Genomic DNA, 11,659 nt, shown 5'->3' on the forward strand with positions numbered 1-11,659 from the left:
TGACAGGATGAGGTTGCGCAAGCAGAAGGCAGCAGAAGTGTCACGTACGATTGTATGGTACATAGGTACATCAGACAGAGATACCCCCTAAGCAGCTGCATTCATGACACAACTTACGGAGAGCTCTTTCTTAGCATGACATATCACATTAGGTGCCCTCAACTCAATGCTCACATGTGCAAAGTTCAATTCACGTGACAGTCTTACTTGCAAGGTTCCGGGCTCCAATCTTTCGCTGCCCAAACCCAACCCAATATCATCCATGACCACAACAACCACCACGTTTGGCCTCCAATAAATCTTCGAGTACGCCCTGAAAAGTCGGTATTCCTCTTGGAGAAAAGGCCGCGTGATCCTCTGCAATCTGGCTGTCCTCCGTGCCGCGCGCGGTCTCCATTCTGCCGTGTCGCCGTCGTCGAACCAAGAAACCTTTTCCGACATTGACAACGAATTGCGCCATCTATTACTCACCGTGCTACCGCATAGAGCAAAGGCAGAAGTACAGGAGCGCCCGGTGCTTTGCGGTGCCTCAATACGGACTGGCTCCTTGCACACTTGGGCACGCCTGCATAGATCGAGCTAAACGGTGAGAGCCTGACCAAGAAAGCTCACAGCAGCAACTCCAGTCGGACCAGATGCAGAAAGGCATGTGGCACCGTCAGCGCTCTCGGGGAAGGATTCGTGCATGAAGCGTCTTATCGGTGTCCAATTGGGGCAATTAATTACGAATGTACGAGTCCGCCTTGTTGCCTTGCGGCCTGGTTCGCATTCTGACCGCGTCAAGGAGGTCATCTCTACTCCCCCTACCTCGCCCCTCTTTTCTTCTATCATCTTCGTTTTGCCAGTTTCTATACTTCACGAGCGTTCTCGTTTTGGTTTGTCGTTTTAGACACTTTTGGGATTTTTATTGGTGCTGTGATCACAGTGGCCTAACCAATTTTGGTCACATAGCAAGATTTTTGTTGTATGCAGTGTTGGCTTCTTTTGAATAAACTTCATATTGCCACTTCTACAACCGATCACTTTTGTATCGTTGAATCGTATTGCTGGGCCTTTGAGGCTTACCAAGATTTGGCAGCTATCCAACGTGAGTTTAAATTCCTTAAGGTTAGCCTTTGTAAGCTTACACGAACCAGGTGTTTGACTGCTTGAGAAATATGCTGTGACTCTTCAGTACTAGGCATTCTCCTTGACGGTGGTTTTACTCTGAGAAGACGGCTGGGCTCAATATGCCTCTTGTCGGTTACCGGATTTACCGTGACGGAAGGTTTAGCATCGACCCCAACAATCCCTCTGCCGGACTCATGTTCTCTCCACCTGCCGACTCCGATGAACTATTCGATGAGCTACGAACGACGTATCCGGACCTGAAGAACCATGCACAGCGGAAAATTCGGGCAATAATAGACTATCTATCAACTGAGCTGGAGGGTGCCGTGGAAGGTCCTGCCACTGCCCGGAGCCATGCCACCAAGCGAAGCATTCCGACTCCGAGCTTCACTGGGAAAACGGGCGTTGAACACCGCCGTACATCAGCTTCCAGCTCGGATGGCCAGTCTTCACCTGTCACCTCGCCAGAGTCTGATTCGTCACCGTCAATGCCAAAACCAACAACCGATAAGGGGGTCACGAAACACGTGCCGACGAACGCCAGCTCAATTCTGCTGAATCCTGCTGTCCCCGCCATGGAGGAGATGGTATCGATTTGGCGTACGTCCGATGGCAGTGCTCCAACACGGAAGAGACGGCGACAGATGAATGAGCGGGAACGTGGAGAATATAAACGACGGAGGCTAGCAGGTGCATGCGAGTCATGCAAGATGCATAAACGAAAAGTAATCTCCTACTCTCTGATATGTATTCATCTTAGCTAATGCTATGTACAGTGTACACATCAGAATAGGACTGACGACGACATTCCACAACCCGGGAAACGCCGAGGGCGACATACAAAGAAGAGGTATCTTTACCGGACGAGGATATCCGCCTTTATATCACTGACTTCTTGCTACTAGAAAAAGTCCACTAGCTACACCTGGTCCCGAACCTAAATCTCCCGCATCTAGCCAGACTGTTCAACATCGTCATTCGAATTCGCAAGTGGCACACCTTGCGCAAACACCAGATGTATCACCCACGTATTTGCAACAGGGCGATGGCGCCACTTCGAGTCAAGATCTGGCTGAGCAAGTCCTCACTGAAACGCCATTGACAGATGGTGGGAGCTTGGGCGCAGAAACAAATGGACAGATGTACGTACAGGCACCCATCACTTTGCTTCCTGAGGCGCCCCATCTAGCCGTTCATCCAAACGATGCATACTACTTGGCGCCTCACCCGAATGGAAGCTGGACCCCTCAGCCTTCGCCAATTGCACATGAACCAAGCAATGGGACGGAAGGTTTGCATCCCCACGGAGCCACGGATATTCCTTTCTCTTCTAGCCATCCTAGAAGCACTTTTCCAAATCCTCTTATTGTTCAAAATCAGATGTTGAGCAATGGTTTCAATTCTCAATATCCTCTGTTCTTCGAAGCGTTCTATGCTGGCCATGGAGTAGATCAAAGCCCCGGTAGCTTTGAATAAGGTAATAGCTATCCTCCGGAAACATGTCCAAATTGAGTGCGGACTCACTCATAAACCCCTTTATCATCTCTCAGTGGACCGTAAAACTGTCTTGGAGGAGCCAGCACTGTTACTCTGTCCATCCATTCCGGCCCACAAATCTTGGATTTTGGTTATTCTGCCCGTTCCCAGTGTACTTAGCTTTTGCGCTATCCTAAACCAAGTCCAATCGGAGGCTTCCAGGCTGTATTCCATTTTCACGTGGATCTCGCATGCGTTGGTTGGGATAGGAGTCGGGACAGTGACATTTGGTATCCGGATTTCAGCGTGCTTATCCTAGTGACCAGGTTGCTCTTTTCCATGTTCATTGATGGAAGGGAGAGGAAAGTAGCATTGGAGAGGCCTTTTCAATTACGATTACGGGACCGCTGATTCATCATTGTTTTTCGGATTTGGCCACCAACATTTACGTCATTTGGGATCTTATTTTGGCGCATCTTCACACCAGTTTCGATACCCAGGCCGTTGTGTCGCATTTCTTCAGCTTTGTACCATATATCACAAGATCTACGAGGGACCATGGATACATAGGTAATGCCCATTCGAGATGAATCAATATCAAAATTTTCCCCAGCGAATCTTCCTCATGGAAGATTCGCTTTTCTTTTCCTTGTACTATATAGATGAAATATAATGAAAGTGAACTTGGATTGGTACGACGCAGTCCCATTCCCAGCGTCGTATTGGGATCAGTTCCGGTTCCACTGCTGTCAAAAACGTCATCTCACCACAATGAACCCTCGGCAATGAATGCTCTCATGCTCTTCCCGCACCGGATCAACATCGCTTCGACGAATATATTTTGCAGCGTTTCATTGAGCTCATGCTGACAGCTCCAACGATGCAGGACTCCGCCATCCGATGATGAGAACGAGAACGATAGCGAGAACGAAGCGGAAGTGCAGTCGGACGATGCAAAGCAATCCGAGTACGAAATTGAACTGCAAGACGACAGATACGCAACGACGTCTTCGGAAGAAGAATAAAGCCACACAAAAGCTCAAACATACGGAGCTTTGGCAACCCATACGTTCAACCGTGCGAGAACGGTTACCAAAAAAAAAAAAGATTGACGGCCTTCATGATGGTTTCTTTGGTTTTGTCGCGTGTTGCTGCGTTTTGCGTGCTTGGAGGGTGCGATTCGGACTTTTGGTATTCAGATAGTTCTTGCATGTTGAGCTCTGTTGCTGATGGGGTGTTGATGCTCGTTCTCTTTGGATATATGATTTGCTTCGCGCCTGTTTAGGGGTGTCTCTTCCTTTCTTTCGTTCTTACGGAAATGATCTCTTGTCAACTTGCTCTTTGCTCACCTGGAGAAGCTCTTTACTCATAGTTATTAAGGTAGCTTTGGCTCTGCTTCAGCCTGAGCGCATGACTACATGGCATGGAAACTGCCAAAACTACGACGCATCTTACATGATGAGCTTGGTACCAAGGCCACTTTGATCGCATGGAAATTCTTCAGACCCATCCAGACAGCACCAAGGCATAAGGCTACTCTAGATGTGGATGGAGTTGGCGAAAGCTAATTTCATTGTTCCCCACGATAGTACGTGGCAATCTTGTAACATAAGATCGAGACCGGTCTCAACACACGTTCTGCCAGGTAGCTGGAACGGAACACGTACAGCGCCAGGTTATAAGTTTTGGCACTTTGGACATCTGCTTCAGGTATCGCAGTATCCTTTTATTGCTCTAAATATAATATAAAGGTTAATGCAGTCGGAATAGGGCTACCGTTTAACCGACTGAAGATATGCTAGATGGGTTACTCCTTACAGTGGTAAGGAGTGAGCAAAAGTAAAGCCGGACCGGCGAGATATCCGTGTGCCTAAACTTATGACCGAGCACTGTATGTTAATGTTCTCGTGATCGTCTGCAGATTAGCGTCTATTCTCTGCCCCGGGCATCCGAGTGATGCAATTGGCGGGCGCCTCAGCCTCATGCGATGCAAGACGCATCAAGACAGAAGCAGCTATTGAGGCGTTCGATAATCTGACAGAGCGAGTATATAATTATCAGCCTGGTCTTTTGTCCTCGATTTTGTTCATCCTTAAGCCTTGCAATCGTTTCGTGGTTAAGCCTTGGAAGCTATATTTCAGATTCGCGGTCTTGGTTCTGGCATCGCCAACTGATTCAAAAGGAGTTAAGTCCTGATACTCGTCTAGTTTCCCGGATATTATTGCTCGCACTTAGCCATGGCGACTTGGAGGAGTGGCAATGCTTCGAGCAGTCAGCCTAGCAGGTACGTTTTGAATTCCAGCTTGCGTTCATTATGCCATATCGCATCTAGACGGCCAGTCACTCATGTACGCTATTGCCAACAGTCAGCTCGGTGGAGAAAGCGATCTGAGATCACTCACATACCCTCATGAATGGACGGCATTAGAAGACTTGCGAACGGGACAAGTCTTCTGGGCTGCCCTCAAGAGCCTTCACTACTACCATGTGAGCAACCGGCTATACCTCGTAGTTTCCACCGCAGTCGAAGAAATTAGCGACCGATATGAGACCATCGCCATAGCCGTCATTGGTCTCGAAAGTAGCGGTGGGCTTGGCAAGACCTGCTATGGTCCAGATGAGCAGGCTTACCTCATGGGAATTAAAGTCCAAAGCAGTGAGGTGGCCTACGACAACGAAGATGGCCCGAGCTACTTCGAGCGTCACGAACAAGATCTCGACACCAAGGACAGGCGCAATCTCTATATCACGGACTGGAGTACACGGGACTGGACACCATTGCCTAACACAATTGCGGATCTCACATCGGTGCTCGTTATTAAAGGGTCAAAGCTACTCTGTCGCAAGTCTGGCAACCTATCCTTGCAAAGCCACTTCAAGATCGCGGAGGCATACACAAAATTGACACGATTCGATCCAGCCGTTCACGCCGATATCATGACTCGTCGGACCCCGAGGATCCCAGTTGACCGTGGGAACGTTTCCCCAAGGGCAGCGCCGAGGCGTTACCAGCACGATGTCAATCCGCAACCGACCGTCTATGACCCAAAGGATCAGCGATTCGCCCCCCTTTTCACGCTCGTCAGGTGGGATTCGGACAGCGACCCTGACATGGAGGAGATTAAGAAGAGTACCGATGCATGGGAAGCAGAACACAGGGAGAAGATGTTTCCTGCTCATCCACGGGTGCCACTTCCACCAACCTCTCCAGAACTTTAGCTTTAACGGATATGCCTCACCAATGCAAAAGATGTGGAGGCAGAGCCATGCAATTGGGAATGTCAGCAGCGGGACAAATGATGCTCTGCGGCTAGTGTTGACTGTTAGCTCGTTCTCTTTGGTAGGAAATAGAAGAACATTCAGTTGCTTGTAGTAAAGGTCACGTGGGCGATCTCACTAACCTGTCTTAGCATGAGCAAAGCAGCGGGATCAGCAACCAGATTGTACGACGGAAGGAAGGATACGTAGTCTGGAGGACTTCCTATCTGCTTTTGCTCCTTCGTTCTCAGTCCTTTGTTATCCATTTCCACACTGAACTTAACGACAATCAATCACGACCTAAGTATCTTGACTACTTTACACACCACCAATACTGCTGGAGCCTACCTCTCGTTCTAAGCAAAGCTTGTCGAAGGTCCAATCCTGGAATGATCCTGTTCTCCAAGAGGTCAAACAACTCATCGGAAAATCCGCTGCTGCATTGTCGTACAGCATAGCATCCAGGGAAACGGTGCCTGAAGCTCATGATGAGCCGCCACAATCAAATTACCATACGTTACCCTTGGGCGAATGGGAACCTGACCCCCCAGGTCTCCCTCTTACAACTCTCCAGGAGCGATATTGAGGTGAACTGGCAAGAGTCCCCGAAAGCTCTTCTCGGGCTTTTGAAGCGACATAAGCATAGCTACACTGGTACTGCCCCGGCAAGAGTATAATCTGGTGGAATATAAAGCCTTCTCTTGGTATGCTTGAGCTCCCACTCGGGGTCTTTTCCCTTCTTCAGACCGTGACTACTAGTCACGTGGAGCTCACGTGACAGCGAACTATAATAAACACGACCTATATACAATAGAGTAAGGAAGCGAATGAGCATCTTGGGGGAAGCGCGCTACTAAGACTTCGCAAAGCCGCGTCCGACATTGCGTCGATAATTATTCCAAAGGTACGTACCATTGCAGCATCCCCAGAAGGGTATATACAGAAGAAAGGCCACAGGCCCGCCAAACATCATAAATATTCTAAAAGCGCCTGAATCATTCTCTATCAAATCTCCGATCCATCTGCGAATAGCTAAATACATACAACGCCACACGCCCTTCCGTCCACATCCCATGAAAGTAGGGTTGATATGAACACGCAAACTCCTCCTTATGAAACTCTCACGGCGCCTCCAAATCGCTCCCCTCACTCTTCGACCCCTTCTCCACCACCCCTCCTCCCCCGGCCTTCGTCTCCCCCTCGACCCCCTCTCCCGCCGCCGCCACCGTCCCCGCATTATGCGACCCAAGCCCTGAGTCCATCCAGCCCCTGGGCAAGAACTGCTCGCGGAACGACTTCCCGCCGCCGTTCGGCGCGCTGAGCCCGATCCCGGAGTCCATGACATTTCGCGCGCGACGCCCGCCGGGCCGTGCGCGCTTCAGCAGCATCGGGATGCGTGCGCCTGGACGCGAGGTAGCCTTCCCTTGGGCACTTGGCTGCACGCGGCGGCGGTGTGGGAACAGGCGTAGGATGCGGGGGAGGAGCGGGCCGAGTTCGGGGAAGCAGACGCAGAGGTTGCCGCTGGAGAGCTCAGCCGCGCTGGGAGATGTTTAGTGTGCATTAGATGAGTGAGGAGAAGGACGGCAGGGTTGGTTGTTTGGTTGGTTGCTTACCCCCAAAGGAGAATCTCGGGTTGTCGCCACGACGTGTCTGGGTTTGCGCTGTTGTGGAGGCGCACGACGAAGCCGATGGTGGCGAAGATTGGGGCACTGTTGTGCCCATATAGGGCTGGTCAGTGGATGTTCGTGCTTCGTTTGACTCTCTCGTGTGACAGTGTGCTTCATACGTACCATAGCCCGAAAGTGAACACGAAGACCACAAGCGCCTTCTTCCGCCTGCCCATCTCTAGCTTCCAGACCGCGTGCACGGGAAGAAAGAGGATGAGGAAATCCGTGATGAAGTTGAAGGAGCCGCTCGTCTTCAGCACCGCTGCCAGATCGACGCAGTGGCCCGGGATGGAAGCATCAGCAATCTTAGCGCGCGGATTGCACTCGAAAATCTTGACGAAGGTAGTAATCCCGTAGAAGCCGATAAGTATCACGATTAGGACAGTGATGGCGATGTCGAAGGGGCTCCATCGCTTCGGCGAGAAGACGCGCCGGTATAGCCAGAGCACTGCGAGCTTGACTACGCATATCATCACGCCGTACTCTATGGCTGCAACGTTGAACCACTGGGCTAGAAATCAGACGCATGCTTTCAATGAAAGTGGAGATACCGCATAACGTACGTAGGCGGCCGAATGAGCTTCGCCGGAAGTGATATCCCAACCATGTTCTCCACCGTGATGCGTCATCGTAGCTTCCAAGATGCCAAAATATGCAATTGTGCCGGCCTAGAGAAGGTTAGCTATAGGTGGCGGAGCTTAGAGATAATGGTGGGGGTTACCCATGCTGCTGTTGTCAACACTGCTCGAAAGGTCAGCCATGATCTCAGACACTATGTAGACGCATCCATACCGTCCTCAAAGATCCAAACCCGCTTGACAAAAATGCGAACATAAGTCCGAAGCAAAAAGAAGATCGTGATGATTGGCACGCAGATCGCCGTAGTCAAATGACTATAGTGAGCCAAAGAAGCCGGATGCTCAGGGTTCGACGTGACACCTGGTGGAGGCCTGAGTGCAGGTATGAAGGTTGGGGTAGGGGAGGCTGAAATGGTAGCCAGCGCTGGTGGCATGATGGAAGCTAGATTGATCTGGGTCTTCTCTGCGTGCAGTACAGAGAAGGCTGGTCGCACCCGACGGTGCGGTTATCTATACTTCAACCTCATTGTGGCTGGGCTGGGGAGGCTGAGGACGGTGGATAACTCGTGTTCGACGGAACCGTTCTAGACGAAGTTTGCCTAATGAGCCGAGCAGCACAGCCTTACAGCTCTGAATGAGCAACAGCAATGTGTCAGCAAGCCCACGAAGACATATGAAGAAGGTGAGAAACTCCCGCGCGGGCGTTGCCATGCAGTCGAAATAAATCCCGCCGCTGGAGGCAGAGAGATGCAGATCGTGAGGCGGAGCAGCAAGGAACGATGTGATTAGCTACCCTGGAGCAACGCGAAGCGAAGATGCATGGTGACGAATATTGCGTTACGCTGCACAGCTGGAAACGAGGACAAGACGTGGGGCAGCTGGATGTCCTCCAGTTCTGTGGCGCTCCAGTCAAGGCCCCGAACGTTATCATTGCAGAATCATTATGTACCTGGTAACTTTTCTCGGTCACTCGTTTTTATTTGCCCTTCTAAAACCTCTAGTGAGAGGGACACGTCAGGGAGCGGGAGGAATGGCCCGCTGGATGACGCCCAGCTAAGTCTCACGGTATCAGCGCCTCGATGAACATGCCCTTCCCCATTGCCTGAATCCGGTTTGAGGCCCTGCTGAGTTCTGTCTTCAGCGTGCTCACGGAGTCTACTTGGACTCCACTCATCCATTGATCAGCGTCCTTCTCAATGGCCTTTGAAATGCTCCCTGAAGCCGCTTCTGCAAGAGCTGCATAATTCGGAGATGGCCGAAAGGATATATTCATCTCGTCATCAGTAGCCTTTTTATTCATACCATTGGGGTACACCAGCTCGGTGGAGTTTCGAGGAGCTTTAAAGCCTGGTTATTTTATCAGATTTTGATCTGCTTCTCGTAGTTTTAGTACAAGTACAAGACTTACCGCCGTTGTTGAGCACCACTGTGAGGATCGGGATATTATACTTGCGGGCAACCCACAACGCACTTGAAGGCGCTGCACACATGAAGCTTCCATCGCCCACGACTTGACAAACAAGACCTGGTGGGGGGGATGTTTCCTTCCCGGGGTTATTGGAAAGCGTGTCGTCCAATGCCATTTTGACGCCTAAGGCCGCGCCATTGCTCCACCCAATCCCGGTTGCGCCGCAGTTGATCCAGCTACCAGGCCGGTCAAGCTGCAATTGGTCGGAGAGGAGCTGAGCGCAAGTTACTGCCTCTATGACGAACACAGTTGACTCCGGAAGGATGTGTTTAAGAAGGTAACCGATATTGCTGGCATCTAGCGACTCATCATCGCCCAATCGACAACGAGTAGCGATATTACGGAGTCGCTCTTCGTGTACTTCCACCAGAGCTTTCTTACGATTTTGGTATGACGCTCCCTGTACAATCTCGAGGAGAGGAGACGTCGAAATATGGGTGACAAGCTGTTCCAAGGCTGTGTAGCAGTCAGCTGTCCAGCGACCATGTGCGGGAAAGAAAGAAACTGGGATTCGCTGGTTCAAAGGGTCGATATCGACGTGATAGATTCGAGTTTCCTTAGGCGGTGGGTTCTTCGAAGGGATCCAGGGTACATCGCAATCGAGCAGCAGAATCATGTCAGCATCTCGAGTGCAATCGTCGGTGCTAAGGCGAAAACCTTGTGAAGCCGGGTGTGAGAAAGGGAAGCATAGGTCACTTCCACCGGTGTCGTGGACGCGTAAGCCAGGCACAAGCTCAGCCAATGCGACAAGCAGCTCGGGGCAGCGACGGTCTCGTCCCGAATATCCTGTGATGACGAGAGGTCTTTCAGATCTCACCAATGCTTCAGCAACCTCATTCACAGCCTCAGCTGGTAAAGCACTTGGGCCTATTGGCTGCCATTGCTGCTGATCGAGCGAGTATGGCTCAATCTCTTCGGCCAGAGTCTCTCGTGCGCTAGCCAGATATACAGGGCCTTTCGGCGCACTACTTGCAAACTGTAGGGCACGAGAGATGGTCTGCTTGGCGTTGAGCCCGCTTCGAATCTCCCCAGTGTATCTGCAGTATTGACGAACGATGGCTTTCTGATCTGGTGCTTCTTGTAGCCAGTGCATGTATTCGGTTCGAGATCCGGTCATCTCGCCAGCCTCGGTGTAAGGACACAGTCCCGCGAAGATGAAGACAGGCGCACGTCCAACACTCGCGTTATGAAGGCCTTGGCCAAGCGCTTGCGTACCGACGTCGACGTGTACAATGACAGCTTGTGGTCGGCCAGAGACCCTAGAATAGCCGTCCGCCATGGATATGGCCGTTATTTCGGAGGGACATGTTATGAATCGAGGCCATCGATCTGGCCGCTCTCTCTTGCCTTTGATGATGGCTTCAATGATGGACGGGTGATCTGAGCCGACATTGACGAAACATGCGGTGATGCCAGCCTATTGCTAGCTTAGTGACACTTTCAGGGCCAAGTCAATCAATTCGATGGTCAGGTTAGGCGTACCTCCCACAATGCCTCAAAGAGCGCATACGCCGTGGTATAACTAGTCTTGATGAGTAAAATTGTTGGAAGATGGGAAAAGATGTTGCTTACGACGTCTTCGGCGGAGATGGATGAGGCATAAGGCCGAGAGGGAAATCGGGATGATACTGATATGAAGGGATGCGTGTTGCTGCCGGCCTCAATGCGGTCGCCAGTGGTGTGGTTTGCGCAGATGGAAGAGTGGCTTCAATGAGAAGGCTGGGAGGGTATTGATGTGAAGGTATGCTGGCTATCGTCGACACGCACCTCAGCCTTGTTGTTTGGGCCGAGGGCACTCTTATACTTCGCGCAAAGGACCCCACCGGGAGGCTGTACGAAGATGGAGAAGCTTGGCATATTTGCGTCCCACGGAGCACCGTACGCATTTTGGTATGATGATTTAGGATGCAAAGGTACGTTGTCGACGAGAGAACTGTGTACAGACATTGCAAAGCGGATGTGCGATCGGTGAGCTGCGGATTACGATGGGTGGGGCAGGCTAACACTGCAGGTGAGCTCGGGACGGGCCACTGGTGTCTTCCTTGGCGAGCGTGGTGGAGGCATGTGGACAGTTCTCGGGAAGCCTTCAGGGGTATACGACA

At 51.1% G+C, this 11,659-nt stretch overlaps 5 protein-coding genes across 5 annotated transcripts; 3 read left to right on the plus strand and 2 right to left on the minus strand.

The window, feature by feature from the left end:
- Window positions 1-594: 594 nt before the first annotated feature.
- BDZ99DRAFT_290893 (uncharacterized protein) lies at window positions 595-1,086 on the plus strand. Its single transcript, XM_033714093.1, has one exon. It carries the CDS (start codon window positions 729-731, stop codon window positions 990-992), a length of 264 nt encoding a protein of 87 aa, XP_033577864.1. The 5' UTR covers window positions 595-728; the 3' UTR covers window positions 993-1,086.
- On the plus strand, window positions 1,087-3,870 carry BDZ99DRAFT_290883 (uncharacterized protein). Its single transcript, XM_033714092.1, has 5 exons — window position 1,087; window positions 1,137-1,835; window positions 1,887-1,960; window positions 2,016-2,252; window positions 3,473-3,870. Exons 2-5 carry the CDS (start codon window positions 1,230-1,232, stop codon window positions 3,609-3,611), a joined length of 1,056 nt encoding a protein of 351 aa, XP_033577865.1. The 5' UTR covers window position 1,087; window positions 1,137-1,229; the 3' UTR covers window positions 3,612-3,870.
- A 1,604-nt stretch (window positions 3,871-5,474) lies between these two features.
- Window positions 5,475-5,960, plus strand: BDZ99DRAFT_462196 (uncharacterized protein). Its single transcript, XM_033719794.1, has one exon. The coding sequence runs from the start codon at window positions 5,524-5,526 to the stop codon at window positions 5,803-5,805; it is 282 nt and encodes a 93-aa protein (XP_033577866.1). The 5' UTR covers window positions 5,475-5,523; the 3' UTR covers window positions 5,806-5,960.
- Window positions 5,961-6,965: 1,005 nt separating this feature from the next.
- On the minus strand, window positions 6,966-8,523 carry BDZ99DRAFT_570194 (putative integral membrane protein; the record flags this gene model as incomplete). The annotated part of the gene is made up of 6 exons (XM_033727962.1): window positions 6,966-7,383; window positions 7,458-7,553; window positions 7,635-8,017; window positions 8,075-8,179; window positions 8,233-8,252; window positions 8,304-8,523. The coding sequence occupies 6 exons, from the start codon at window positions 8,521-8,523 to the stop codon at window positions 6,966-6,968; spliced, it is 1,242 nt and encodes a 413-aa protein (XP_033577867.1).
- A 405-nt stretch (window positions 8,524-8,928) lies between these two features.
- Window positions 8,929-11,504, minus strand: BDZ99DRAFT_508326 (thiamine pyrophosphate enzyme; the record flags this gene model as incomplete). The annotated part of the gene is made up of 4 exons (XM_033724318.1): window positions 8,929-9,436; window positions 9,498-10,974; window positions 11,040-11,084; window positions 11,325-11,504. 4 exons carry the CDS (start codon window positions 11,502-11,504, stop codon window positions 9,150-9,152), a joined length of 1,989 nt encoding a protein of 662 aa, XP_033577868.1. The 3' UTR covers window positions 8,929-9,149.
- Between the last annotated feature and the right edge of the window lie 155 nt (window positions 11,505-11,659).

This window comes from Mytilinidion resinicola, assembly GCF_010093595.1.
Source record: "Mytilinidion resinicola strain CBS 304.34 unplaced genomic scaffold BDZ99scaffold_8, whole genome shotgun sequence".
Taxonomy (NCBI): domain Eukaryota; kingdom Fungi; phylum Ascomycota; class Dothideomycetes; order Mytilinidiales; family Mytilinidiaceae; genus Mytilinidion; species Mytilinidion resinicola.

Bases quoted from the DNA above. Each gene is read 5' to 3' on its own strand.
- BDZ99DRAFT_290893 (XM_033714093.1), top strand. From the start codon at position 729: ATGTACGAGTCCGCCTTGTTGCCTTGCGGCCTGGTTCGCATTCTGACC.
- BDZ99DRAFT_290883 (XM_033714092.1), top strand. From the start codon at position 1,230: ATGCCTCTTGTCGGTTACCGGATTTACCGTGACGGAAGGTTTAGCATC. The intron at 1,836-1,886 runs GTAATCTCCTAC...TGCTATGTACAG, and splicing joins GCAAGATGCATAAACGAAAA to TGTACACATCAGAATAGGAC. The intron at 2,253-3,472 runs GTACGTACAGGC...CCAACGATGCAG, and splicing joins GCAGAAACAAATGGACAGAT to GACTCCGCCATCCGATGATG.
- BDZ99DRAFT_462196 (XM_033719794.1), top strand. From the start codon at position 5,524: ATGACTCGTCGGACCCCGAGGATCCCAGTTGACCGTGGGAACGTTTCC.